Source organism: Lolium perenne, chromosome 7 (assembly GCF_019359855.2).
Source record: "Lolium perenne isolate Kyuss_39 chromosome 7, Kyuss_2.0, whole genome shotgun sequence".
In the NCBI taxonomy this organism is placed as follows: domain Eukaryota; kingdom Viridiplantae; phylum Streptophyta; class Magnoliopsida; order Poales; family Poaceae; genus Lolium; species Lolium perenne.
This window is the reverse complement of record NC_067250.2, coordinates 180576223-180604030: the sequence shown is the minus strand read 5'-3', so window position 1 is coordinate 180604030 and position 27808 is coordinate 180576223. Positions and strand designations below refer to the sequence as shown.

At 44.3% G+C, this 27808-nt stretch overlaps 1 protein-coding gene across 2 annotated transcripts; it reads left to right on the top strand.

Moving 5' to 3' along the window:
- Positions 1 to 22034: 22034 nt before the first annotated feature.
- On the top strand, positions 22035 to 27341 carry LOC127314856 (meiotic recombination protein SPO11-2). 2 transcript variants are annotated; one of them, XM_051345385.2, is made up of 11 exons: positions 22035 to 22176; positions 22294 to 22380; positions 22673 to 22802; positions 22896 to 23033; positions 23119 to 23207; positions 23333 to 23461; positions 23553 to 23647; positions 23738 to 23800; positions 23886 to 23962; positions 24034 to 24161; positions 26903 to 27341. In XM_051345385.2, the coding sequence occupies exons 1-11, from the start codon at positions 22093 to 22095 to the stop codon at positions 27035 to 27037; spliced, it is 1155 nt and encodes a 384-aa protein (XP_051201345.1). In that variant the 5' UTR covers positions 22035 to 22092; the 3' UTR covers positions 27038 to 27341. The 2 variants fall into 2 exon arrangements, with proteins under 2 accessions (XP_051201345.1, XP_071679775.1); XM_071823674.1 differs by lacking the exon at positions 22294 to 22380.
- The last annotated feature ends 467 nt before the right edge of the window (positions 27342 to 27808 follow it).

Here is a 27808-nt window from a genome sequence, read left to right as displayed (position 1 = left end):
CAAAAACACATCGATAAGTAACTCTATGAGGAAAGCGCGACCACCACCTGGCTGTAAAAATCCCCGTCTTGTTTGTCTCTAGTCGGTTGCACCCAGACTCCATGATATCCTGCTGATCCTCGGGCGGGAGATAAGAAACATACGGATCTAGTGAATAATCATAGGGATAACTTTGCAAGAAGGGATGAGATTTAGGTTTATTAAACACGAATTCATTTTGTACATTCCAAATAGCCCATAAAATAGCGCATACACCCACTCTAATGTATACAAAATCCTATGCTTTTCCTAATCTTATGATTTTCCTATCCTGTGAATGAAAAAGGATCCCGATTCGTTGCGGTGAATTTTTCAATGCGGGAAGGGATTATGAGATTATCGGCGACGACCGCGAGATCAAGGGCCGAGAACATGCATAGGTTTGGTATCCTGAATGCGAGAATCGAGAGACGAATGCTCGGTCTCCGGGAGAGGAGCAGCCGGTGCGCGTGTATGCATCTTCGGCCGTGTATGTTTCCATTTCCGTGCCGCAGTTTCATCGCCTCCTTGCTGGATGCCAGATCCAACTACTTAACTGTCTTTCTTCCAGGAATGGCGGTTCCATCGTTGAAGAGGTTCCTATGGATAAGGACTTTGCAGCTCTCAGGCATATTGAAGAGGTTGGCACTCCATTTGTTTATTTCTCCCCCCTCGTCTGCACTCTGCATACTTCATTGCTGTTGAATTTGCAATGCAGGATGTGATAACACGATTCTCCGTGAAACTGGACCAGATCAAGGGCCACAACACCATCCTTCATAAGAAAATCCGCCACCTCGTGGGCAGGTGCATTTTAGATCGTGCCATGTCGGAGGAGAATGCCCGTTCCGTGCAATCTTCTTTTGATAAACGATACTCAGACGTTGTCGCTGAGTGTAAGAAGTTGAAGAAGGAAGTCAAGGAACTACGCGCCCCGACCACCGATGAGTGTGGTCAGCGACAAGGCTGGTCGGTGTGATTGCAAGCTGTATTTGTGAAAGTTTTCGACAGGAAGTGGAGTTGCATGCTGAACATGCGCAATATTTCGAGACGAAGTACTTGAAAGTTCGCACAGAGTGCGATAAGTTGAAGAAGGAAGTCGAGTGTCTCCGCTCCTGGCAGCCAACTATTGCGACATCAGGAGACCAGGGTGTGCTAATTGCAGCCAGAATTTTGCAATCAATGAAAAGTTGAATTTAGCTTTGTTGTGCAATATAGCAAGACCTGTTCCTCCCCTGCCTTCGTCTTTTGGCATAATTGCTTTGTCTTCAGTATTGACTCCGGAATGCTTCGTATATTTCTGACGGTTTCTGAATTATGTACAACTTTTGTAATATTGGTCAAACTAGTTTTGACCAGGGTTTGTGTAGGGTGGTTGAATTTTTTTTGTTGGTCCAAATTGTGTTGTGTGGTCCAAATGTGATGTATCATCACACCACCAAGTGCCCCGCCACCCCCAGGTTTTGGTAATGCCATTTGATACATGCTTCATAGAAGGAACATACATTTTTTCCGTTAGGGCATGAAAATTTTGAAAAATTCAAACAAAAATGGGAAGAGAGAATGGTAACATCATTTTCCACGTGTTGCCCCTGTGCCAAATTTTGGTTCATTTTAAGAATGTAAGGTGACAAATTACTCGAGGAAGCTAGTTGGAGTAGACGGGCATGGCCGGATTGGCATAGGGGATTTATTTTTTGAAGGATGTTATTTTTCATGGACAATATCTGACACAAACAATAAAATGTTAAGGTCTCATATTTTTCTGAATGATTGTGAATTACTTATGACGTTTAGAAGTATTGGTATACATGAGCCCCATATGAAGTTAAATGGTCCAAGAAAAAAAAGGTTTCGTACACGTTTCTCAGAAAGTGGAAAATCGAGTACATGCACGACTTCACGCGTCCACAACTCGATACAGAGAGTCAGAGGCTATAAAATAATCGGCCTCATCGTCTCTCGCGAGCTCGTCCTCTCCCCTCCCCACCTTTGTGAAAAACCCCCATCAACTCACCGCACCTCCGAGGCATCGACTTCCTCGTTTCCAACCGCAGCAGCATGAAGACAGGTCTTGCGTACGAGGCGGAGCAATCGGCGGCCGCTCGCGCAGAGGATTCCTCTGCGGTAGTGGCCGTCGCGGCGGGTGAGGCTTCACCGGGAACCCAGGCCGCTCGTCTCCTCTGCTTGTCTGATTCTTCGACCTCGGTCGAAACGGGCGTCCTGGCCGTCGAGGAGAAGGTGGATAGCAACGCCGTTGCTCCCGCCGAAGATCTGCAAGGCGTTGCAGGCCACCACGGCGAGGTCTTCCTAGACCCGGTGCTGGACGCGGACCTCGACCCCTTCGACGATTTCGGCCCAAACGTTTAGTTCCAGGAGGATGTCGATGGTGACGACGAGGAGGTACTGCTCTTTTACCGAAACTGTCCCGATCCTCTTTGTGTCATATTACTGTTCACGTGGTTTGCACGAACCTGGTTCTTGATTGATTTGATCTCCTACCTTGTTCTTGTAGACGTACTTGATTCTACGGTTCGTACGGTCAGATTCTAGTTTAATTTCGACTAATCTGCCATGTAGTTGGCTTGATTAGTCATATAATTAATTTATTTGTTCATACTTAGTGGACTTGCAATTGTTGTGGCTTATGTTCATTGCTGTTCATAGGGTTTTCTCATGATTTAGTATGATTTCTTCTGCCATTTACTTGTTCTACACATTTAATTTTAGGGTTTCTAAGGTTTGCTTATGATAGTGCAGTATTTATTCGATCTGTCATTAAACACCTGATTATTATGTACTTTATAATTCACAGGAATATTACGATGACATGGACGACAACAAGGAGCGCGGGGACCGAGAAGAGCCGCTACGTTACGAAGCGGTGAAGGGTGGTGAAATTCGTTTCCGCATGCGCGAGGAGCTATTTTGCCCATTCTGTGGCAAAATCCTCCCGAGAAGGACATCCGCACTTTGATCCGACATGCGACGGGTGTAGGCCTAAGTACATCGGGAAGCACCGCCTGCAACCAAGGCCAAGCACGCAGCATATGGCCTCTTCCTCCAGAATTACGTCTTGCCTGGCTTGTTCCCGGTCAATGCCCTGTTGCTGGCCCTCATGCTCCTGGTCCTGTTTAAAGTTCATATGTGTAATCTTATTCCCTTTGGAAGTTCAGCATTAAACTCTACTAGTACAACCGTGGTGGTCTTGTGATGTAGTACTCTTTTGATGCATTTGTGATGTAGTAGGAGTAGTACTTTTTTTTGAACTGGTATAGTACTATCTAAGAAAAGTACTCCCTTCGATTCACATTCATTTTACACCAAGAAATATGGATCGGAGTGAGGGAGTAAATTAAACATGGCATCTCCTGCATGAAGCTTGACATATCGATCAGGTTGGCTAGAATGGCAATACAATGCTGCTCATTAGGCAAATGCATGCCATGTAAAGAAGTCTATACTGACATAAAAAAAGACTACATTGGGGATGAGAGTCAATTGGGGCATCTACAATACAGAAAATCTTGCTCGTAGCTGATTTTGGCTAAGAGGGTTTTTCTCACATTACATGTGCCACTTTCCTTGTCTGCAAAACAAGTTCCAATAAAGGAAGAGGAAAGAAGAGGACATTGTGGGCGAGATTGAACACCTTTTTTATGTGTTAAGCTGAGGCCTCATTTAGCTGAGGATTTCGACTTAGGCCTAACAGCATGGGCGTACGCAGCGGGGGGGGGGGGGGGCACCCAGAATTGTTGAAAACGTTTTTGATACACCTAATTTAATGCTGAAAAAGGCCCAATAAGCCTGTCTCGTATCAAGGATCGACGAGAGACCAGGTGAGCGACCACACAATTCCCCGCCGCGCCGCCGCCAATCTCTCGCTTCGCCCTCTACGCTCTCTCCCGTCCGGGGCTGTCGCCCGCCTGTTAGCCTATCCGCTCGTCACTGCCCCCTTTCTGGACTCCCTCTGCACTTCTGAGGCTTGCGGATGGCTGCCGCTCGACGCTCAAAAAGAAGCGGGCTGGGGCTCGGCCTGAAGGAGATATGCCCTAGAGGCAATAATAAAGTGGTTATTATTTATATCTTTATGTTTATGATAAATGTTTATATATCATGCTATAATTGTATTAACCGAAACATTAGTACATCTGTGATATGTAGACAACAAGAAGTCCCTAGTATGCCTCTTAAACTAGCTTGTTGATTAATGGATGATTAGTTTCATAATCATGAACATTGGATGTTATTAATAACAAGGTTATATCATTATATGAATGATGTAATGGATACACCCAATTAAGCGTAGCATAAGATCTCGTCATTAAGTTATTTGCTATAAGCTTTCGATACATAGTTACCTAGTCCTTATGACCATGAGATCATGTAAATCACTTATACCGGAAAGGTACTTTGATTACACCAAACGCCACTGCGTAAATGGGTGGTTATAAAGGTGGGATTAAGTATCCGGAAAGTATGAGTTGAGGCATATGGATCAATAGTGGGATTTGTCCATCCCGTTGACGGATAGATATACTCTAGGCCCTCTCGGTGGAATATCGTCTAATGTCTTGCAAGCATATGAATGAGTTCATAAGAGACCACATACCACGGTACGAGTAAAGAGTACTTGTCAGGAGACGAGGTTGAACAAGGTATAGAGTGATACCGAAGATCAAACCTCGGACAAGTAAAATATCGCGTGACAAAGGGAATTGGTATTGTATGTGAATGGTTCATTCGATCACTAAAGTCATCGTTGAATATGTGGGAGCCATTATGGATCTCCAGATCCCGCTATTGGTTATTGGTCGGAGTGAGTACTCAACCATGTCCGCATAGTTCACGAACCGTAGGGTGACACACTTAAAGTTGGATGTTGAAATGGTAGAACTTGAATATGGAATGGAGTTCGAATATTTGTTCGGAGTCCCGGATGAGATCCCGGACATCACGAGGAGTTCCGGAATGGTCCGGAGAATAAGATTCATATATAGGAAGTCATATTCCAAATTTGGAAATGATCCGGTGCATTTATGGCAGGTTCTAGAAGGTTCTAGAAAAGTCCGGAAGAAATCACCATGGAAAGTAGAGTCCCGGAGGGACTCCACCTTGCATGGCCAGCCAACTCTAAAGGGGAGGAGTCCAAGGTGGACTCCCCTAGGGTGGCCGGCCAACCCCCCTCATGGAAGGGGGGAATCCCACCCCAAGTGGGATTCCCACCTTGGGTAGGTTTCCCTACATATGAGAGGTTTCATTGTTGGGGTCTTATTCGAAGACTTGGATACCAACACTTGGGGATTTCCACCTATATAATGAGGAGGAGAGGGAGGGGGCTGCCCACTCTTGGCCGCACCACCTAGGGCTGCCCTTGGCCGGCGCCCTAGCCTCCCCCTCTCTCCCCAAACCCTAGCGGTCTCTCTCCTCCACCACATCCCGCACGCTTAAGCGAAGCTCCGCCGGATTTCTCCACCACCACCGACACCACGCCGTCGTGCTGTCGGATTCAAGAGGAGCTACTACTTCCGCTGCCCGCTGGAACGGGGAGGTGGACGTCGTCTTCATCAACAACCGAACGTGTGACCGAGTACGGAGGTGCTGCCCGTTCGTGGCGCCGGAACCGATCGTGATCAAGATCTTCTACGCGCTTTTGCAAGCGGCAAGTGATCGTCTACCGCAGCAACAAGAGCCTCCTCTTGTAGGCTTTGGAATCTCTTCAAGGGTGAGACTCGATAAACCCCTCGTTGCTACCGTCTTCTAGATTGCATCTTGGCTTGGATTGCGTGTTCGCGGTAGGAAAATTTTTGTTTTCTATGCAACGTTATCCTACAGTGGTATCAGAGCCGTGTCTATGCATAGATGGTTGCACGAGTAGAACACAATGGTTTGTGGGCGTTGATGCTCTTGTTATCTTTAGTTTGAGTACTTTGCATCTTTGTGGCATAGTGGGATGAAGCGGCCCGGACTAACTTTACATGACCGCGTTCATGAGACTTGTTCCTCGTTCGACATGCAACTTGTATTGCATAAGAGGCTTTGCGGGTGTCTGTCTCTCCTACTATAGTGAAGATTCAATTTACTCTTCTATTGACAACACTAGTATCACCGTTGTGGTTCATGTTCGTAGGTAGATTAGATCTTACTCGAAAACCCTAAACCACGTAAAATATGCAAACCAAATTAGAGACGTCTAACTTGTTTTTGCAGGGTTTGGTGATGTGATATGGCCATAATGTGATGATGAATATGTATGAGATGATCATTATTGTATTGTGGCAACCGGCAAGAGCCTTATGGTTGTCTTTAATTTTCATGTTGAGTAGTATTTCAAAGTAGTTGTAATAGTTGCTACATGAGGTGAACAACCATGAAGACGGTGCCATGGACCTTGACGCTATGCCGATGATGATGGAGATCATGCCCGAAGATGATGGAGATCATGTCCGTGCTTTGGAGATGAAGATCAAAGGCGCAAAGACAAAAGGGCCATATCATATCACATATGAACTGCATGTGATGTTAATCCTTTTATGCATCTTATTTTGCTTAGAACGCGACGGTAGCATTATAAGATGATCCCTCACATTAATATCAAGATAATAAAGTGTTCTCCCCTCGTATGCACCGTTGTAACAGTTCGTCGTTTCAAAGCATCTCGTGATGATCGGATGTGATAGATTCAATGATTCACATACAACGGGTGTAAGCCATGTTGCACACGCGGAATACTTGGGTTTGCTTGACGAGCCTAGCATGTACAGACATGGCCTCGGGACAACGGAAACCGAAAGGTTGAACACGAGTCATATGGATGATATGATCAACATGTTGATGTTCACCATTGAAGCTACATCATCTCACGTGATGATCGGTTTTTGGTGTAGTGAATTTGGATCGTGTACCACTTAACAACTATGAGGGATGTTGTATTAAGTGGGAGTTCATTAGTAATTAGATTAAAACATGAACTAATTATCATAAACATAGCCTGAGTAGTATTTTGAATTAATTTTGTAGTATTGGCATCCGTTTTCTACTATGCGCTAGTCTTGTTATTGAGATAGAAATACTGTTAAAATCTGACAAGAAACTTTACGGTTTGGTACCGTATTGTTAAAGAATCAAGAATTAATTAAGTCCTATTGCAAACTTTTAGTAAACCTCACATTGTTGATTCAAAGAGTTATGGTTTCAATTAGTACCTAAAGTTATCTTGTCTCCGTAAAACTTGAAGTTCAAATTTGTTTGAAAAGTAAGGAGCTGAAAATTTAGTTTTCAGAAATAATCAAGGTATGAGATATATGTGATATCTAAGACCTTATTGCAAGATGATAGAATATAATTTGGTGAGACTACATGAACTCATAAGTTTTATGGGAATGTATGAAGGTTGAAGACGCCAGGCGTCACAATCCTCCAACTTTTGGGGCACTAACGATATTCGCATATCCATGAAGTTATCATCCTTAGTATGCACCATTGCTAAGACTCGTCATATCGAAGCATCACGTGATGATCGGGTGTTATAGATTCTACGTGTGCTTACAACGGGTGCAAGCCAGATTTGCACATGCGAATACTAAGGTTAAACTTTATGAGCCTAGCATGTACAGACATGGTCTCAAAAAGTTGTCATGAATTGATGGATAAAATTATGAGTGAAATTGTTCATCATAGTTACTAATAAGTGAAATCTAGAACACTTGTCATATGATGATCAACTTCAAAATAAGAACCTCAAGGTTATTGGTATTAGACCAACAAACCTAGAAGTTATTAATGTTGAAGTGTTTTTCTGAATAATGAGGAAAGCTAAAAGAGAAACTGCAAAAGATATTTTGGCAGAAAGAAAGAAAAGACTAGAAAGTCTAGCTTAGGTGTATATAAATGATATACATGTTATGGTTGTATTCCTAGTTAGGTCACACTATGAAATTCTTTGATATTATTACTATATTGGTTGGTATGAAGTGTCATACAAAACAACGCAATACAAGAATACAATGGCCTAAGTGACTGACAAGGAATATGATAGAAATGTACGTCTGGAACAAAATAAAGTGTTATTATGTTCGTCGTTGGCATTCTATCTAGCCCTTAGAATTTATAATAAAGAACTTAATAATTGTTATTTTGCTCTGGTCAAATGAAAACAATGAGTTGTTCAAATTATGACATTACTCCATATACGATGGATAAGTTATTATAAATCTTAATGGTGAAACACACATACATAACACTGACGCTAAAATGCCATAAGGCAAATGATTTGAATTCCACTTATTTGTGGAACCGCCATTTAGGTCATGTTAGAAAGGATCGCATGAAGGAACTCCATGCAAATGGATTTTTGGAGTCATTCGATTTGTTGAATCGTTTGGCACTTGCAAAATCTTTTCTAAAAGTTAATGACTGAAATACCGTTCATAGGCCGAAGAATTGAACGGGCAACTAACTTAGTGAAAACATGCATAATGATATATGTGGTTCACTGGGCATAGTTGTGTGCGGAAGATTCTTCTACTTCATGAAAACTTTCAAACAATGGATTGAGTATATATGTGGATATATTCAATAAGGAAAAGTTTGAAACATTTGAATAGGATTCAAATAAATTTCAGCATGAAGTGGAAATCATCGTAATAGAAAAGTCAAATATCTATGATTGGATCATGGAGGAAATATTTGAATTACGAGTTTTAGCGAACATCTAAGAGAGTTATGAAATTGTTCTACAACTCACGTTTCTTGGAGTATCATAGTGATGAAGAAGTATCCAAGAGATGTATCCAATACTTGTTGGGTCAATGATGAGATAAAATATTGATGTCATTATATTTTTGTGGATTATGCTTTAGTGACTACCGCTTTTACACTGAATAGAGCATCATCATGATCCGATGAAATGACACCATACAAGTTATGGCATGGGTATAAACCCTAATAGTCCTTTCTTTAAATTTTGGTCTAAGAGTTTACAACCAAAATCGGATGAATGTCTTTGTTGGTTATCCCAGAGAATTGATTGGGAATTCTTCCCACGAGACAAAGACAAAAGTGTTTGTCAATGTTTCTTATTTCCGAGAAATTGTTTCTAGTGAAGTATTTGAGTGGGAGGACAATATAATTTGATAAGGTTTATGAACCTGAGCATAATGATCAGAGTAGCGCAGCATCGGAATTGGTTTCGGAAGCGGCCACAACGATCATGGCTCCCATGACTACAAAGTGTTTTAGTCATGGAGATCGAAGTACATATTGAACCTTGTAGGTATGGTTTACTTTGTGATCAAATAAATGATTTGTGGACAAAGGATTGATTTTGAACAATGATAAACCAACTACAAACAAAGAAGTTATGATGGGCCCTGACTCCGTTAAAATGGCCATACGCCATGAAATCCATAATAGATGAATACTTTTTGAAAGTAAATGGATCTATAGACTTGGATGAAATATCCTTAAAGAAGCTCGACTTGTCGAAAAATTGTTTACGACAAAGTTCAAAGAGTTGACTACGATAAGATTAGATCTTCCGTAGCAATGCTTATAGTCTATGTGGATTATTCTAGTAATCACTACATATTTCTTTTATGAGATATGCTAGTAGGATGGCAAAATACACTACTTAACAGAAGTATGTATACAAGATACAACCAATTGTTTTGCTAGTCCATAGAATACTAGATAGGTATACGAACTTCAATTGGATAAAGTGAGTATCACGGAGTTGGAATCTTCACCAAGATGAAATAGTCAAAGAGTTTTTGATTTCATCAGAGACGATGAAGAGGTTTGCATTTGCAAGAAATTAAGTGGGAGCACTGAGACATATTTATAATACTTATGTAGATGACATATAGTTGGTTATAAATGATGTAATTATATACTTGATTAAAAGGTTTCATTGAAAATTAAACTTCAATGAAAGGATATGGACTGAAACATATTTAGTGTCAAAATCTATGAAGATAGATTGAAACACATAATAAGTTTAAGTCAAAGTACATAGAATGGATATTGAAGTAGTTCAATATAGAAATGTTAAGAAAATGTTCTTGTCATATGAAGGTTTAACAAGACTTGAGTGTATCTGACACTCAATGAGTAAAAACACATGAGTGATTATAGATCACGAATAATATGTACACAATCAGATATCATGTGCTATAAAGTGTTATGAGCATATACCAGAATGATTCATATGATGATCATTGGACAACAGTAAGAATATCCTTGAGTACTTTAGAAGAACTAAGGATATATATATATTTTTGTATGAAGAAATGAAAAACAAATCGCTGTAAGGTGTTACACCGATATTGGTTTTGTCACATATAAAATATAATTTCAATCTCAAATTAGACTAAGTGTTGTTTAAAAGGTAGCACAATGAGCTAGAAGTTGTCTATGCTAGATTTAGAAGAGTTCTAAATATTGTGACGGAATCTACAAAAGAAGGCAGAGTATGTCATTGTTTTGACAATGACAAAGGATGTTAAGTCAAGAGGTTCTTTGAGAACTTGGTGTATTTCCGACAGAGTCAGAACTTTGAAGCTATATTGTGTGTGACAATACTAGTGACATATTTCAGACCGCGGAATTAAGGTTCCACCAGAAGACCAAACATATTTAATGCCAACTCATTTGGAAATGAGTGATGCGTTGAGACGCAAATGAATTACAAAATACATACGGTTCTGAGCATGTCAGATCCGTTGACTAAAACCTCTCTCGTGAGCGAAACATGATAAAGCACCAGAAGGCCAAGGTGTTATATCTTTACAAATGTAAACTAGATTATTGACTCTAGTGCAAGTGGGAGACTGAAGGAGATATGCCCTAGAGGCAATAATAAAGTGGTTATTATTTATATCTTTATGTTTATGATAAATGTTTATATATCATGCTATAATTGTATTAACCGAAACATTAGTACATGTGTGATATGTAGACAACAAGAAGTCCCTAGTATGCCTCTTAAACTAGCTTGTTGATTAATGGATGATTAGTTTCATAATCATGAACATTGGATGTTATTAATAACAAGGTTATATCATTATAAGAATGATGTAATGGATACACCCAATTAAGCGTAGCATAAGATCTCGTCATTAAGTTATTTGCTATAAGCTTTCGATACATAGTTACCTAGTCCTTATGACCATGAGATCATGTAAATCACTTATACCGGAAAGGTACTTTGATTACACCAAACGCCACTGCGTAAATGGGTGGTTATAAAGGTGGGATTAAGTATCCGGAAAGTATGAGTTGAGGCATATGGATCAATAGTGGGATTTGTCCATCCCGATGACGGATAGATATACTCTGGGCCCTCTCGGTGGAATGTCGTCTAATGTCTTGCAAGCATATGAATGAGTTCATAAGAGACCACATACCACGGTACGAGTAAAGAGTACTTGTCAGGAGACAAGGTTGAACAAGGTATAGAGTGATACCGAAGATCAAACCTCGGACAAGTAAAATATCGCATGACAAAGGGAATTGGTATTGTATGTGAATGGTTCATTCGATCACTAAAGTCATCGTTGAATATGTGGGAGCCATTATGGATCTCCAGATCCCGCTATTGGTTATTGGTCGGAGTGAGTACTCAACCATGTCCGCATAGTTCACGAACCGTAGGGTGACACACTTAAAGTTGGATGTTGAAATGGTAGAACTTGAATATGGAATGGAGTTCGAATATTTGTTCGGAGTCCCGGATGAGATCCCGGACATCACGAGGAGTTCCGGAATGGTCCGGAGAATAAGATTCATATATAGGAAGTCATATTCCAAATTTGGAAATGATCCGGTGCATTTATGGCAGGTTCTAGGAGGTTCTAGAAAAGTCCGGAAGAAATCACCATGGAAAGTAGAGTCCCGGAGGGACTCCACCTTGCATGGCCAGCCAACCCTAAAGGGGAGGAGTCCAAGGTGGACTCCCCTAGGGTGGCCGGCCAACTCCCCTCATGGAAGGGGGAATCCCACCCCAAGTGGGATTCCCACCTTGGGTAGGTTTCCCTACATATGGGAGGTTTCATTGTTGGGGTCTTATTCGAAGACTTGGATACCAACACTTGGGGATTTCCACCTATATAATGAGGAGGAGAGGGAGGGGGCTGCCCACTCTTGGCCGCACCACCTAGGGCTGCCCTTGGCCGGCGCCCTAGCCTCCCCCTCTCTCCCCAAACCCTAGCGGTCTCTCTCCTCCACCACATCCCGCACGCTTAAGCGAAGCTCCGCCGGATTTCTCCACCACCACCGACACCACGCCGTCGTGCTGTCGGATTCAAGAGGAGCTACTACTTCCGCTGCCCGCTGGAACAGGGAGGTGGATGTCGTCTTCATCAACAACCGAACGTGTGACCGAGTACGGAGGTGCTGCCCGTTCGTGGCGCCGGAACCGATCGTGATCAAGATCTTCTACGCGCTTTTGCAAGCGGCAAGTGATCGTCTACCGCAGCAACAAGAGCCTCCTCTTGTAGGCTTTGGAATCTCTTCAAGGGTGAGACTCGATAAACCCCTCGTTGCTACCGTCTTCTAGATTGCATCTTGGCTTGGATTGCGTGTTCGCGGTAGGAAAATTTTTGTTTCTATGCAACGTTATCCTACACGGCCGCCGCAGCGCTGGCCGCCGACCGCCATTGTACACCTTTCCCGGCTCTTCCCGTCGGCCGCCACACCACTGCGCTCTAGCAGGTCCACGTCCAGTGTCCGCTTCCGCCTCCCCATTCTCTGTTTCTATTTCCATGTGCTATACTGTGTGTTAGTGTTAAGTGTTCAAAACTTAAAATTGCCCATATTCAGCTATTCTCCCCACATTGAAAAGTTTAGTTTTTAATAATTCCTAAAATAATGAATCGATGTTCAGAAAATGGGTGCTTGTTGTATGTCACAAAAATGTAAAGTACTGACGATATTTTCCTCACTGAGTTGCATATATGTAGCAAAATGTTGAGGTGGTTGTGGACGGTCTCAAAAACGCGGACACGCGGTGCCCGCCCCGCCGGCGGCCGGAGCGGCGGCGGCGAGACGGAAACCCTAGCGCGTGGTTCCACCGAGCTCCTTGTGTTGTACACATTGTTTCTTAGTTTTTCAGAATTTCAAAGTTGATCCGACTATTTTGGCATTCACCCTCCATATTAAGTCGAGCTTCTAAATATCTAAATATCCAAACAGAAATATTGGCATTCAATCTCAATATCCTAGGTTATCAACATTCAACTAAACACAATGACAAGTCTCCCAATATAAACATCCCAACAGAGCCTTATATATTGTTCATTTAGCAAACGTTTTTCACAATTTTGACGGCGCAAAATTTTTTTTTTGGGGTGTGCCCCCCTCCAATTCTTTGCTGCGTCCGCCACTGCCCAACAACTCAGCACACCCACAAATAAATCTCCTTGCGCGCACCACTGTCAGCAAAAATAACAAAATTAGCACGCAAGATTAAGAATGAAGTGAATTTAAGTAACTTGGTTAGCTTTTCAAGCAATATATTCAGAGAAAGAGCACACATGTTCGGCTCGAAATAATCGTAAGAGAAGAACAATAAATCTAAGGCACCCCACTTCATCGGAAGAAGGGCGCGACAACGCAAGGATTCATACCTTGAGTCGACGCTGGCTCGTAGAAGTGCGGTCGCGCCTCGAGGATGCCGGCGACGTCTCCACCTCGGTATCACATGTGACTGCTTCTCGACGGGCGGTGCGCCGCGCCATGTAGAAGATCTTTCAAAAGAGGAGAGCCCGATGACGCTACTGACGCCTCAACCTTGATAGCACTGGCCTATTGCTCCGCAATGAGATGCGCCACATGCAAGATTTAGCGGATGCGCCAATTTCAGAGATATGTCATGATCGTTGTAACAATTTTCAACATGATGATGATTTGATCCTGCACTCGTCCTTGAACATAAGTACTAGTACAATCTCACAATTTTTTTATCATTATACTTTGCGAGATTTAGCCGATGCGCCAATTTTAGAGATATGTCATGATCGTTGTAACAAATTTCAACGTGATGATGATTTGATCCTGCACTCGGCCTTGAACATAAGTACTAGTACATTCTCACAATTTTTTTTATCATTATACTTTGCGAGATTTAGAGGATGCGCCAAATTCAGAGATAGATCATGATCATGGTAACACACTTTTTAATGTAATGATGATTTGATGTTGCACTCGACCTTGAACATAAGTACTAGTACGGTCTCACAATTTTGTATCATTATATTTTGCAAGTTTTAGCGGATGCGCCCATTTTCAGAGGTAGATCATGATCATGGTAACAAATTTTCAACGTGATGATGATTTGATGTTGCACTCGACCTTGAACAGAAGTACTACTACTGTCTCACAATTTCTTTATCATTATACTTTGCAAGATTTACCGGATGCGCCAAATTTAGAGATAGATCATGATCATGGTAACAAATTTTCAACGTGATGATGATTTGATGTTGCACTCGGGCTTGAACAGAAGTACCGTCTCACAAATTCTTTACCATTATACTTTGCAAGATATAGTGGATGCGCCAATTTTAGAGATAGATCATGATCATGGTAACAAATTTTCAACGTGATGATGATTTGCTGTTGCACTCGGCCTAGAAGAGAAGTACTAGTACGGTCTCACAATTATTTTTATCATTATACTTTGCAAGATCTAGCGGATACGCTAATTTCAGAGATAGAACATGATCATGGTAGTGACCGTTATTTACTGTTATGATGATTTGATTTTGCACTCGGCCTTGAACAGAGGTACTAGTACGGTGTCACAATTTTTTATCATTATACTTGGACGGTAGCCAAATTCAAAATCTCATAGCGGCAAATCTTCCCGCCCACAAAATACAAAAATTTCACACGCTTTCAAATTCTCATTCTACCCTGTGGAGATGACAGCAAAGTCAGTTGGTGGGGGGGGTATGCCCGTCATTCTTTGGATCACCACCTCCCTAGCCCGGAAACCCTCCCAGAAAAAATTCATTTCCCTCAGACCACCCACCGGAACTTCCCAAGTCCCTCTCTCCCACCCCCATGACCACCGCACCGGAACATCCCCGCCGGACTTCCCTGGCCTACCCGAGCCCTCGCGATCCTCGTCATCCGGCTGCCTGCCGGAGCCGCTTCATCGACGTCGTCATCAACCGGACCGGATCATCCCCGCCGAACCTCGAAACCATATGCTCATCCAGCAGTCTACCGCAGTCGCTTCAGCTTCGGTATCGTCCACCCCACCGGAGCCGCTTCGCCGGATCCGTCGTCCACCGCATCCGATCTTGCTCACCGACACCGTTGTGCATGAACCGGATCTGCTTCACCGGCGCCGTGCATGATCTAAACTCTTCTACTGTCGCTTTTCTATTGCTTGCCTGCAAGTTCTTGTTTACTCTTGGGGAACCTGTTTGTGCTAACGACGCGCCGTTACGTTTTTGCAGATGAGATGAGTAACCATGAAGTGTAATGGCCGTCTCTCCAACCCCAAGTAGCACATGTAGCGTACTTCATCACCGGATCTATCAACCCCAGGAAGATCTGCTGTGACTCCCACAGAGTGCTTCTCCTAATATAAGTCCCTTGTTTTAGCGCCATGTTAAGGTTCGGATGCTTGTTTGTCTGAAGCTCTTTTAGTTCATTCCTAGCTATGACCGTAATACCTTGCTATTTTCTACTTCATTGCTAACTTTAAGCGATTGAACATTTTGGTTTGCATTCCCTGCTCTGTAGATGTAGCCATCATAACTTCTATCTTGCTCAGTCGTTGTTACAAAAATTATAGGCTGCTACTATTTTGTTCATGCCAATCTTGTTCTCCCTGAACATGTTGGTTTGTATTCCCTGTACTACAGGTGATGCCATTGTTATTTCTATCTACTTAAGTAAGCTAACAAAGTAACTGCCTATATGTGTTGCTCATTACAACTTTATATCCCGAAACAAATTGGTTTGTTTCCCTTATCTACAAGTTTATGAGTGATGCCATTATAACTCCTATTTGTTTTATTCCTAGCTATTATAGTAACATCCTGCTATTATTTAGTTCATGGCCAATTTTAAGTAATTGCACATGTTGGTTCGCATTCCCTGCTCTATAGCTTTTGGCATCGTAACTTCTATATTTGGTTTACATTCCTGCTTTGTGTAGATCTAGCCATCATAACTTTATCTTGCTCGATCGTTGTTACAAAACTTATGGCCTGCTACTATGTTGTTTGCGCCAATTTTTTACTCCATGAACATGTTGGCTTGCATTCCTGTACTACGAGGTGATGCCATTGTTTTGTATCTAGTTCATTGTAAGCTAACAAAGTAAGGACTTAGTTTGGCATGCTATCACTCGCTATCTAACTTTGTAGTACAAATATACTTGTCATACTACTAGATAATAATTTTGTGTGCCATCTTGTTCTTCAAAAGCTGCATTATTGACTTGTTTCTCTGACTTGGCATGACACTCACATATGGAATGCTGAACATATTGGTTTGCATTCCCTCTTATACAAGTTCACAGGTGATCCCACTATATTCTCTATCTGGTCCATCCTAAGCTCCAGCATTAACTATCCTCTATGTGTTTCTCATTACAAGTTTATATCCCGAAACATCTTGATTTGCATCCCCTTCACTACAAGTTCAGGAGTATTATTTAGTTCACGGCCAATTTGAAGTAATTGCACTTGGCACATGTTGGTTCACATTCCCTCCTCTTTAGCTGTTGCCATCGTAACTTCTATTTTTGGTTTACATTCCCTGCTCTGTAGATGTAGCCATCATAACTTCATCTTGCTCAGTCGTTGTTACAAAATTTATAGCCTGCTACTATGTTGTTCATGCCAATTTTGTACTCCCTGAACATGTTGGTTTGCATGGGAATCGAAAGTAGTAAGTCTGCTGTTTCATTTTAACGTGCTCTGTTATATTGGGTTTGTTGGTATGCGGCATGCACTCTTTGTTTGCTTATTGTGCGCATTACAACGATCTTGTTATAACGACGAAATGATGAGTTCCAAATTCTTTGGCAAACAATATTGTAGTGTCTTTGCCTTTCCATTGTTCTTTGTCTTAACTTGTAATGTCTTTGTTTCAGATATAGGTGGTGCATGGACAACTTAAAAGATTGCCGAATGGCTTCATTGAATTGCTAGGTTTAATTACCATTCAATTTCTCTCGGGTTACGTAATATTTTTTCAAAGCCTTGCAATTGATGTAATATTTAATTAGTTTTTATAGTTCTTTCGCGCATTTTTTCTATGGTGCTCGTGGTAAGTGAGGCTATCCGACGAAATCATGTCTTTGCGTAAATATTCTCGGTATCTAAATCACAAATTCCCATCCCTTAAACGCCCCAATTAAGCAAAATCCTAAAGCGCCTATTTTGCCGGCATATAAACGACAACTAAATGGGGTGGCCCACTTACTTATTGGGCCGGCCCACTTGATTTATCGTGGACCCCACACTCTACTTGGGCCGGCCCACATGCTTACATTGTGGACCCCACTATCAAATGGGCCGGCCCATTAAAAGGATAGCGGGACCCACATGTGTTTTGGCCGACCCACTATCTTGTTGGGCGGCCCAATTGCTTACGTGGTGGACCCCACATACAAACCGGACCGGCCCGTTAACGAGGAAAGTGGGACCCACTGTGTTTTTGGCCCGACCCACTATCTTGTTGGGCCGGCCCAATTACGTTATGGTGGACCCCACTTACAAAGCTGGTCGGCCCTTTAACAGAATGTGGGACCCACCGGTGTTCTTGGCCGACCCACTATCTTATTGGGCGGCCCACTTGCTATATCGTGGACCCCACTTGCTCAATGGGCCGACCCTTTAACGGGAATGTGGGACCCACTGTGTTTTTGGCCGGCCCACTTTCTTGTTGGGCCGGCCCAATTACGTTATGGTGGACCCCACATACTAAATGGGCCGGCCCTTTAATCGGAAAGTGGGACCCACACCGTGTTTTTGGCCGACCCACTAACTTGTTGGGCCGGCCCACTTGCTATACGGTGGACCCCACTAACTTGTTGGGCGGCCCACTTGCTATATGGTGGACCCCACATACTAGATGGGCCGGCCCTTTAACAGAAAGTGGGACCCACGTGATTTTGGCCGGCCACGGCTTGTTGGGCCGGCCCATTTAGTCTATTGTGGACCCCACGTACTAAATGGGCGGCCCTATAGGAGGAAAATGGGACCTGACCCTAATTGGGCCGGCCCAATAACTTCTTGGGCCGGCCCACTTGCTTTAAAGTGGACCCCACTTGGTAAATGGGCCGGCCCAATAACAGGAAAGTGGGTCCCACATGTTTTGTGGGCCGGCCCTTTTGCCTGTTGACCGGTCAAACGAGTGCATTCGGCCCGGCCCACATGCTAAGTGGGCCGGTCCATTAATGTTTTGACCAGTCAACCTTAGAGGTTAGGCCCGGCCCACGTAACTAATGGACCAGCCCAGCTATATAGTTGACCGGTCAAACTAAGTCACCTGGCCCGGCCCACAAACTTAATGGGCCGGCCCGCTTAAGACGTGGCAGGCCTCGTGTGGGCCTACCATCTACCACGGGGTTTCAGCGGTTAACTCCGTTAGCTTGCGATTAACGGCGTACGCCACGTGTCGGTTGCATGACGTCGGCGATCAACGGGCTCCGGAAACATACGCAACGGTCCGATTTTCCGTGGCGGAAGGGCGCCCAAGCGCGACGGACCGAAAAAAACGTGGTAGGACTTTGCCTGACGCAGTTTCGACAACAGAACCCATATCGTCGGGTTAGGCCCATAGGCGACGAAAAATACCCCTTAGCGGACGATTTTGAGACGTTGTCTATCAGAACTTTTCTTGTAGTGTGGAGCCTATGGTTGCACCAACTTGGGAGATGCCTCCCATTGATGATGAGATGCTCCAGAACTTTTATCTCTCCCTATTTGCTCATGGTGGTGTTCCTCCTCCTAGGACTAGATCTTCTCATGCTCCCGAGGCTTCTGGAAATGGAGATGATGATGAAGACTATGAAGAGTATGAAGGAGATGAGGATGAGGATGAGGATGATGATGACGGCTCTCCACCCTCTGGAACACAGTTCTATTGATGGCAGCGCTAGCATCCCTACTCTTTTCTTCGCCTTTTTTGGTGTTCCGATGCCAAAGGGGGGAAGAGAGTAGAGTATAGGATCACGGGGTTCCGTGGGTGTTGCACAAGCCATGTTTGATACTTTATTTGCCTCTTACTTGGCTTGTGCTATTTGCTTGCTTTCATTTCTGGAACCATTTGCTACTTTGAATAATTCGTGTATGGACAAGTTATTGTATGCTTAATCTCTATGTTCGAATGATTATGCTTTATGCTTATATCTTGATATATACCTGTCCATACCATGATTGTTTCCTAAAGATATTGGGGGAGCTTCTCATGGTCAAAAAATGGTGCACTTTGCATTCAAACATAAACTCTCCAAGTGCACACATTATGGGGGAGCTGTCTTAATATCTTATATGGAATCAAGGTTTAAGCTTATCATAATATTTATATGTGACTCTAGCTTGGTTTGTCATCGTATACCAAAAAGGGGGAGATTGTAAGGGTATTTTACCCTTATCCATTATTTTGGTAACAATGACACCGTTGCTAGAGTAATTGGTGTAACACATGTCTATGAGATTATTCCCATGTATTAGCCAAATAGGCATAATGGTGTATCAATGGAACAAGAAGGTGAAGGGAGACCCCCCCCACTTCGACAAAAATGAAGAAGGATTGTTCAGCCTCAGGTCGGCCGGAGGTCCGGTTGGACCGACCGTGGCACCAGCTGACCCGGCGCCGACCGGCCCCTGGACCGGTGCCAACCGGGCACCATCCAGGGGAGTTTCCACCTTCGCCCGGTGCTGGCCCGGCTTATGGCTCGATTTGGACCGGATTGGTCCGGCCTCTCGCCCGGTCAGGCCGGCCTTTGGACCGGCTGCCTCAGCGCGTACCGGCTCCTGCTCTGGTGGCAACCGGGGGCAGGTACTGTATGCCCATGTCCCGCCCCGGTCACGGCCCGGCGCTAGGTCCGGTCTGGACCGGATGGTCCGGCCCCTGCACCGGATGACCCAGCCCCAGACCCGGGTTGACCGGGCTCCTCGAAGGTTTGCTGAGCTGGACAAGTTGCAACGCCTGGATTTCAAGTGACCATATAAATACCCCTTCACCTACCTCAAAACACGAAGGCACTACGTCACAAACTGTTCTTGAGCTCTCTCTCTCATACACCATTGGTAGAAACACCAAAAGCCTCAGATCTCCCTCCTCCTCCACCCAAACTTGAATCCCTCCAGGAAAAGATAGAGGAGGCCCTGATCTATAGTTCCACCGAGCCAAATCTTGTTCCCCCTTTTATTCATCGAGATACCTGCTCTATAGGGTTCCTTGAAAACCCTAGATGGGAAAAAGAAGTCTGGAAGCATCCGGGCAATGGATTTGCTCCTGACAAGATTGTGAAGGTTTGGAGGCTACCTCAAAGTCTACCACAAGTGAGAAGAGCTATTCCTTCGCGGGACAGGCTCAGGAGAAGAAGGTGAGCCTTCGTGGTGTTGGGGAATCCTTCGTGGGACTCCCACCTCTCCAAACATGACGCACCTTCTTGCAAAGGAAGGGAACACGAGAATAAACCTTCGTCTTCGCGTGCTATCGGTTATTTCTAACCGAACTCTTACTTGTGTTATATTTGCCCTTGAGAGCATTCGTGCTCGAGTTACTTGTATCATTATATAGGGTGCCTCACCTAGTTTGCATTAGGCTCACATTTATATTTCGCAAAGTCTAATATTGGAAAGAAAAAATTAAAATTTGTAGAAACCTATTCATCTCCCTCTAGGTTTACCATCTTTGAACTTTCAACCACCCTGGTCGGCACTAGTTGGCCTGCCACACACCCAAATTTTGCTTCTGGTCCATGGTCATATACCTTCTCTCGTTTTTCTATATGGTTTTTCGGTATTTAGTCCGTTTCCAAATTTCAGTATTGTTTTCTCGATTTTTTTAAACTGTTTGAACGTTGTTAAAATTTGATATATGAAATCTGAACATTTTTAAAAAATTGAAGATTTTCAAAATCCAAACAATTTTCTAATTTGAAGAACTTTTAAAATTTAAATTTGGGAACAATCTTTTAATTATTTTGAACAATTATAAATCTGCACAATTTCTGAATTTGAACTTTTTAGAAATTTCTAAATCTAAAATCTGAACTATTTTTCAAAAAAAATAATCTTTTCTTAATATGAACATATTTTTAGTTTTTCTATTTTCTTTAAAATAATTTCAAAAAAATATTATTTTTATATATGAACATTTTCTGAATTTGAACATTTTTTGAATATGAACACTTTTGGAATTCGAACATTTTCTGAATCTAAACAATTTTGAATTTTGAATAATTTTAAAATTTAAACATTTTTTAAAAAATCAACATTTAAAATTTGAGAAATTTTCAAATTTGAACTTTCGCTAATTAAAAAACATAAAAGAAATAAAAAAGAAAGCAAAAAAATGAAAAAAAAATCTGAAAATGGGCTGGCCCTATACCGACCAGGATGTGTGGGGCTTGGGTGCGTCAAGGGGCGCCCCGAATGCATGAAGCCTCAAACAGGGTGCCCAATGGATAGGGGCTCCACATTTTTACAGGATCCGCTGGAGTTGCTCCAAGGTACACCTAGGCCAAATTCGGACGGGCTAGGTTTTGGGCAGACCCGATAAATCCTGAAGCTAAAAAGTCAAGTCAAGCCCGGCCCAGCCTGACCGCCAGGCCTATAAATTGGGCCCAAACCCCGCCCAAGAAGCCCAGCCCAATACTTAACTAAATCCTGAAAACTGCAAGCCCAAGCCCGACATGGCTTGGCCGTCGGGCCTATAAATCGGGCTCAAACCTACCCCGTCCTGGGATTTCCGGGCCGGGCTGCCCATGCCCAGCTGTACTCCGAGGGCACTTCGCCCCAGCCCAGACCAGACAGCGGCTCTAGCAGGCCCAACTGCCATCGCCTCTCCCAGTCTCCCTGGAGGAAGCGCGGCGCGATGGCGGAGACGGACGTGGCGGCCGCGTCGCTCTTCGGTGCCGACCGCCGTCTCTGCTCCGCCGACGTCCTCTCTCCCCCCGAGGTTGGTCTCACTCCGCTCTTGCCCCCCACTTCCCACGTCCCCTAGCATCGCCACTGCCCCCATGGCCAAATTTACATGGTTGTGTGTGCGCGCGCGCGCGTGTGGCGAACTCGATAGGTCAGGGCAAGGATCGAGGTGGCGGTGCTCAACTTCCTCGCCGCGCTGTCGTCTCCATCTTCTCCGTCCATCTCCATTCTCCCCCTGGTACAGCGGCTGACAAAACCCCAGCCCCTATTTTTTTATTCTCGGTGCCGTGCTGCCTGGTTCAGTGAATGTTTGTTATGCTGTCATTATGTCCCATATTTTGAAATTCATGCAGTATCCTATTTACTACCTGTTTAAGGTGATGGTTGTTCATATCGACTCTCGCTGTGTCCTCAAAAGGTTTTGCATAACCTGTAGCTGTAGCTGCCAGTCACGACGATTGGCACAGATTTATATGTTTCATCAATAAATTCATCGTGCCTTTCTTACTTAAGTGTTGTCGGCACGGCAGATTGCCCGGAAGTCTGCCAACTGCAGCCTGCGCAGCAGCTTGCTGAGTGACGTTTCGTCAGTTTATCTGTCCTACGCCTTCTGCAAGAGATCACTGATGAGGGAAAATGATGCCAGGGCATTTGTGAGAGGTTCCTGTGGATTTCTGCAATATCTCGGGACTGCATTCTTCATGTTTGGCCACATCCTTTTAGGCGTCTAAACCGGTTATGTATCCTGAACAGTATGGAAGGTCATGGAGATGTGCTACAAGATCTTGGGCGAGGGGAAGCTAGTCACCCAAAGGGAGTTGTTCTACAAGCTTCTATCTGACTCGCCCAACTACTTCAGTTGCCAGCGTCATGTCAACCAAAGCATTCAAGGTCTTCAAAATTCAATTAGTCCACTTGGTTCTTGTTTCATCATCGTGTAATTGCATACTCAGCTTTTCGCTTTGCTCCTGTGCAGATGTTGTTTCATTGCTCCGTTGCACGAGGCAGAGCTTAGGAATCATGGCGTCAAGTAGAGGGGCACTGATTGGACGGCTTGTGTTGCATGTGTGTGCATGCTAAAAATATGTATTACATGATAGAAACTTGTGCTGTCTGTTAAAGGGATCAATAAAAGACTCTTGTTGTCTCTTCATGAAGCCACAACAGCCTGAACTTTGTTTTCACCTTAGGAGCCGGAGGAGGAACGCATTGACTGTTCCATTCTTGGACCTTCTGGGCATGCCATTACCGGAGACCTAAACGAACTGGGAAAATTAAATTTGCATTCGGATGCCCGATATCTCATTGTAGTGGAGAAGGTATCTTTTTCTTTTCTTTTGCAATAAATTAGTGTACTGATGTAGTCTATGAAATTTGCTTCCAGCTGATAGCCCTCATTATTTGAAATAGGATGCCATATTTCAGAGGCTGGCTGAAGACCGCTTATATAATCAGCTTCCATGTATCATCATCACCGCAAAAGGATATCCTGACATCGCCACAAGGTTCTGTACCTGTAATCTAATCCCGTGACATTGTCGACAATACTAATTACTTATACTTATTCCATTTTATCTTTGAATATTCTGAAACAGGTTCATCTTGCATCGACTGAGCCAGACTTTTCCAAATATGCCAATTTTTGCATTAGTGGACTGGTTAGGCCCTTTTCTAATGCTGATTTGTACAATTTTCTGGTTGTTTATATCCCAGATAAAGCTAGTAGGTTTATTTCCAATTCAGGAACCCTGCAGGGCTTGCCATACTGTGCACATACAAATACGGAAGCATATCAATGGGGTTGGAATCGTACAGATATGGTATTTTTGCATTGTCAAAGCTTGAAAGCCCATATTTTTAAATTATATTAATGAGTATTCTTTATTTACAGCTTGCAATGTAAAATGGCTTGGCCTACGAGGAGATGATCTGCAACTTATCCCTCAGAGTGCGTTCCAAGAGCTGAAGCCTCGTGATTTGCAGATCGCCAAAAGCTTACTGTCCTCTAAGTTTTTGCAGGTGCGTCTACTATTCCTCAACTTTTCAGAGTATGCAGTGCTGAAAATAACATACTCTAATTATAGTACAAATATACTCCCTCCGTCCCAAAATATAAGGCGCCTAAGCTTTAGTCAAAAGTCAACATATTTTAAGTTTGACCAAATTAATACGTAAAAATATAAGCATTCACAATGCCAAATCAATATCAATAGATTCACCAGAAAGTATAGTTTCTCAAAATGTCCATTTGATATTGTAGATATCTATATTTTTTCGTATAAATTTGGTCAAACTTAGAAGATGTTGACTTTTGGCTAAAGCTTAGGCCATTTTGGGATGGAGGGAGTACAATCACTACAAATTTAGACGGCCATTGTATACATATCCTTCCGATAATAGTAGGTTAAGTGAATTCATGTGGCAGCAGATAAAATTATGACAGTTTCAGCAGTCATATTTGAAGGCATGTAGTACCATGTTAGTTTTGTTCAAAACTGACTGAGAATATAGTTTGGTTATTTTACCATAATCATGGCCATGGCTCTCAAAATGAAGAGTTATAAAATGCACCAACATCTCACTGAGAATATATTCCACGGCCCAGTATGGGGTGTATGTCAAAAAAATTTTTTTCCGAAACGGAGGCAAAAGCTTTGCCTCAATCTATTAATTAAGAAGAAAGTGCCCAATTTTTAGGAGAAAATCGGGCGAAAACCAACAACACACACATAGCACCCCGCCAACCTGGCTACCCACACGAAGCACAGACGCCATCGAGGAGAAAGACCCGTTGAGGATGTCATCGAGCGTCATCGTCGTCACTCCACGAGACAGCGATTCCGACTTCACTTTAGACATCTGCCATCGAGACCCTCGCCGCAAACGACATCGGGACCCAAGTGAGCCTATGCCAAACAGTCGACCCCCAAGCACGTCGAGGAGGAAGCAGCTCCGACTTCAACCGTGACCTTCATAGGAGAAGTTGCACGCCTTACACCGACGCAAGCACCAATCAAGTGGCATCGTTGCCACAAGTCGCCTCGCAGCTCCGACTTCACCATCACGGCAGGGGTGACGAAGAATATGCCGCAACTCCGAACCGCTCACCATTGTCATCGTCGCCACGCAACCCATGACGCCAACACCATCCAACTTCCACGGGTCCCTCCGACCTAAGCAGCTCCAAATCGATGCCCTCAAGAGGGAAGACGACACAAGAGTGCCGCCATCGACCAATCACGGCGGATCTAGGGATTTCCCCGGAGCAAACCCAGACAAGAAGCCACAACGTCACCTCGGCGATGCCTTCAAGAAGGGAGCGGCGCCCGAAGCCGCCGCCATCGCCGGCCTCGGCCAGCTGCCGGCCAGCCAGCAACCGAGACAAGGCGTTAGCCCGGGACTTGTCGCGCCATCCTGCTTCGTGCCCAAGACCGGACCACCTTCTTCCACCATGCCCACCAACACCACGGCGCTGCCCGGGGCCGCCGCCCCCGGAACTCCACCAGCACCTATCCACCACGGCCGCCACACCCACCCCGGCGCTGGGCATCACCGCCGGCCGTCCACTGCGCGCGGCCAGAGCACCACCGCGCCCCGGTGAGGCCCATAGCGAGCCGGCGCGAAACGCAACACCTCGCCATCGCGAGGCCGCCCACCGCATCCCGGACACGGCACACTGCCCCTCCCCACCAGCCTTCCTTGCGGCCACCCCGCCACCGGGAGAGCGCGTCGCCGCGCCGCAGCCCAGAGATGGCCCAGGCCGGCCCGCGCAGCGGTGCCGCGGCCGCAGCCGGCCGACGCCCGAGCCCGCGCCGACGCCACCTGAACCCCCGCCGCACCCTCGCCCTGCCGGGCCGCGCCACAGCACCCGCCGACGGGTCGCCGTGCCGCACCATGCGACCCCCACAGCCGCCGCCTCAACGCGCGCAGGAGAGGTGTCGGGGGCGCCCGCCAAGCCCTCCGCCTTCAGCGGCCAGGCGCCGCCACCGCCGCCGGCGGCAGCAGCGGCCAGGGGTGGCCGGGATCTGGGGCGGCTCTGCTAGGGTTTGGGTGTGCCTCCGGAGTCGCCCCGCGCGAGAGCGACCCGGGAGGTTGTGGTTTGTATTGGAGTTTTTGCAGCCGTTGGAATTGTGGTGTATGTCAAATTTAGGCAATGTATCAGGTAGCAGTACAGCAGCACCAAGCTTCTCGTCTCAGGTTTCATTTGTTACGAAATTTTTTAGTTGAATTATGCTGCTGTGTTCAATCAACTGATCATCCTGAACACAAAACCAGTATTCTCATTGCAAGTCGTCTAAAACTTTATGTATGTTCTGACAATGGTAGCAGACAATAATTTGTCTTCTCTGAATTCTGGTACACCGCCAAGGAGACTGCCTAATGCATTAGCCCTCCCACCCCGGTATGCCGGCAAGCTTTAAGATGACTGCGCAGTTTAACTGATTTGCCAGCTCCCTATCGCCTAAATCATTTTTTTGTTGCAAAATATGCCCTCTTCCCCTCATATTCTTTGATTCCATGAGCACGGGCTGCAACCAGCGACAACATGGATGTGGCATCAAAGGTGAGACGCAATTCGAGCCGGAGCTGACAGTGATGCGGGGCGGAGGCGGAGTGTGAAGGAAGGGTGCTGGGGTGTGAGTGTTGGGGGTGCAATCTGGGGCTGTCCGAGCTCAATCCTAGTGTTCAGTAAAATCAGAATGATGATGGATTCAGTGTCCGTCTGGCTTAAATAAATTAAGGTGGTGTTTCGTGTGCAGGAGAAGCACAGGGCGGAGCTGACACTGATGGTTGACACTGGCAAGCGTGCCGAGATCGAAGCTCTCTATTGCCACGGATTCGATTTCCTGGGGAAGTACATCGCTAAGAAGATTGTGCAGGGCGATTACATTTGACAAATAATGCAGTGCATCGTTGCTCTGTCTAGTTTTCTCTCTGGTGGAATGGTGGTTGCATGACACTCTGCCCCAGTTTTTCTTCAACAGGATGCTGCTGGGATATTGTTAGCGTACCGTGGCCAAACAATGTCGAGGTTGGCTTATTATGCACGTGAGCGCGCTGGCGCATACAAGACCACTATATGTCTATATGTGCTTTGATTACGAGCGGAATAGATAAATGACGGTAAGATGCGATCAAATAAATATTACGAGTTATCTTCCCCGTAAGAAGAAGGTAACATGCATCCAGTTCAACTCGTGTCAAAGGACAAATCGAAATTTGATTTTTTTTTGGAAGTATGTCTAAGCCTCGAAAAGTTTATTTGACACATGAGTACCAGTGCTCCTGATTTTTTAAAATCATATTTTTTGGATTTCAAAAAATATGAAATTAAATACCCACACACATCTAAACATTTTGAAGGTACGGTAGAAATTTTAGAGAAAAATATATTATATTTTAAGGTATACAAAAAAGACAAATTTGTGACAAATATATACATCTATACGTAGCCACAAATTTGTTTTTCTCCTGTAGCTCAAAATACAATGCAATTTCTACCGAAACTTTGCATAAATATTCAGAACATGTGTATGTATTCATGAAATAAATGTGATAATTTTTTGAAACATATAAATACAATTTTTAAATATTTTGAAAACTGAGAGCAGTGGTGCTCATGTGCACCAAATTTGTGCCCTCTAAGCCTACCATATTTTCATAGA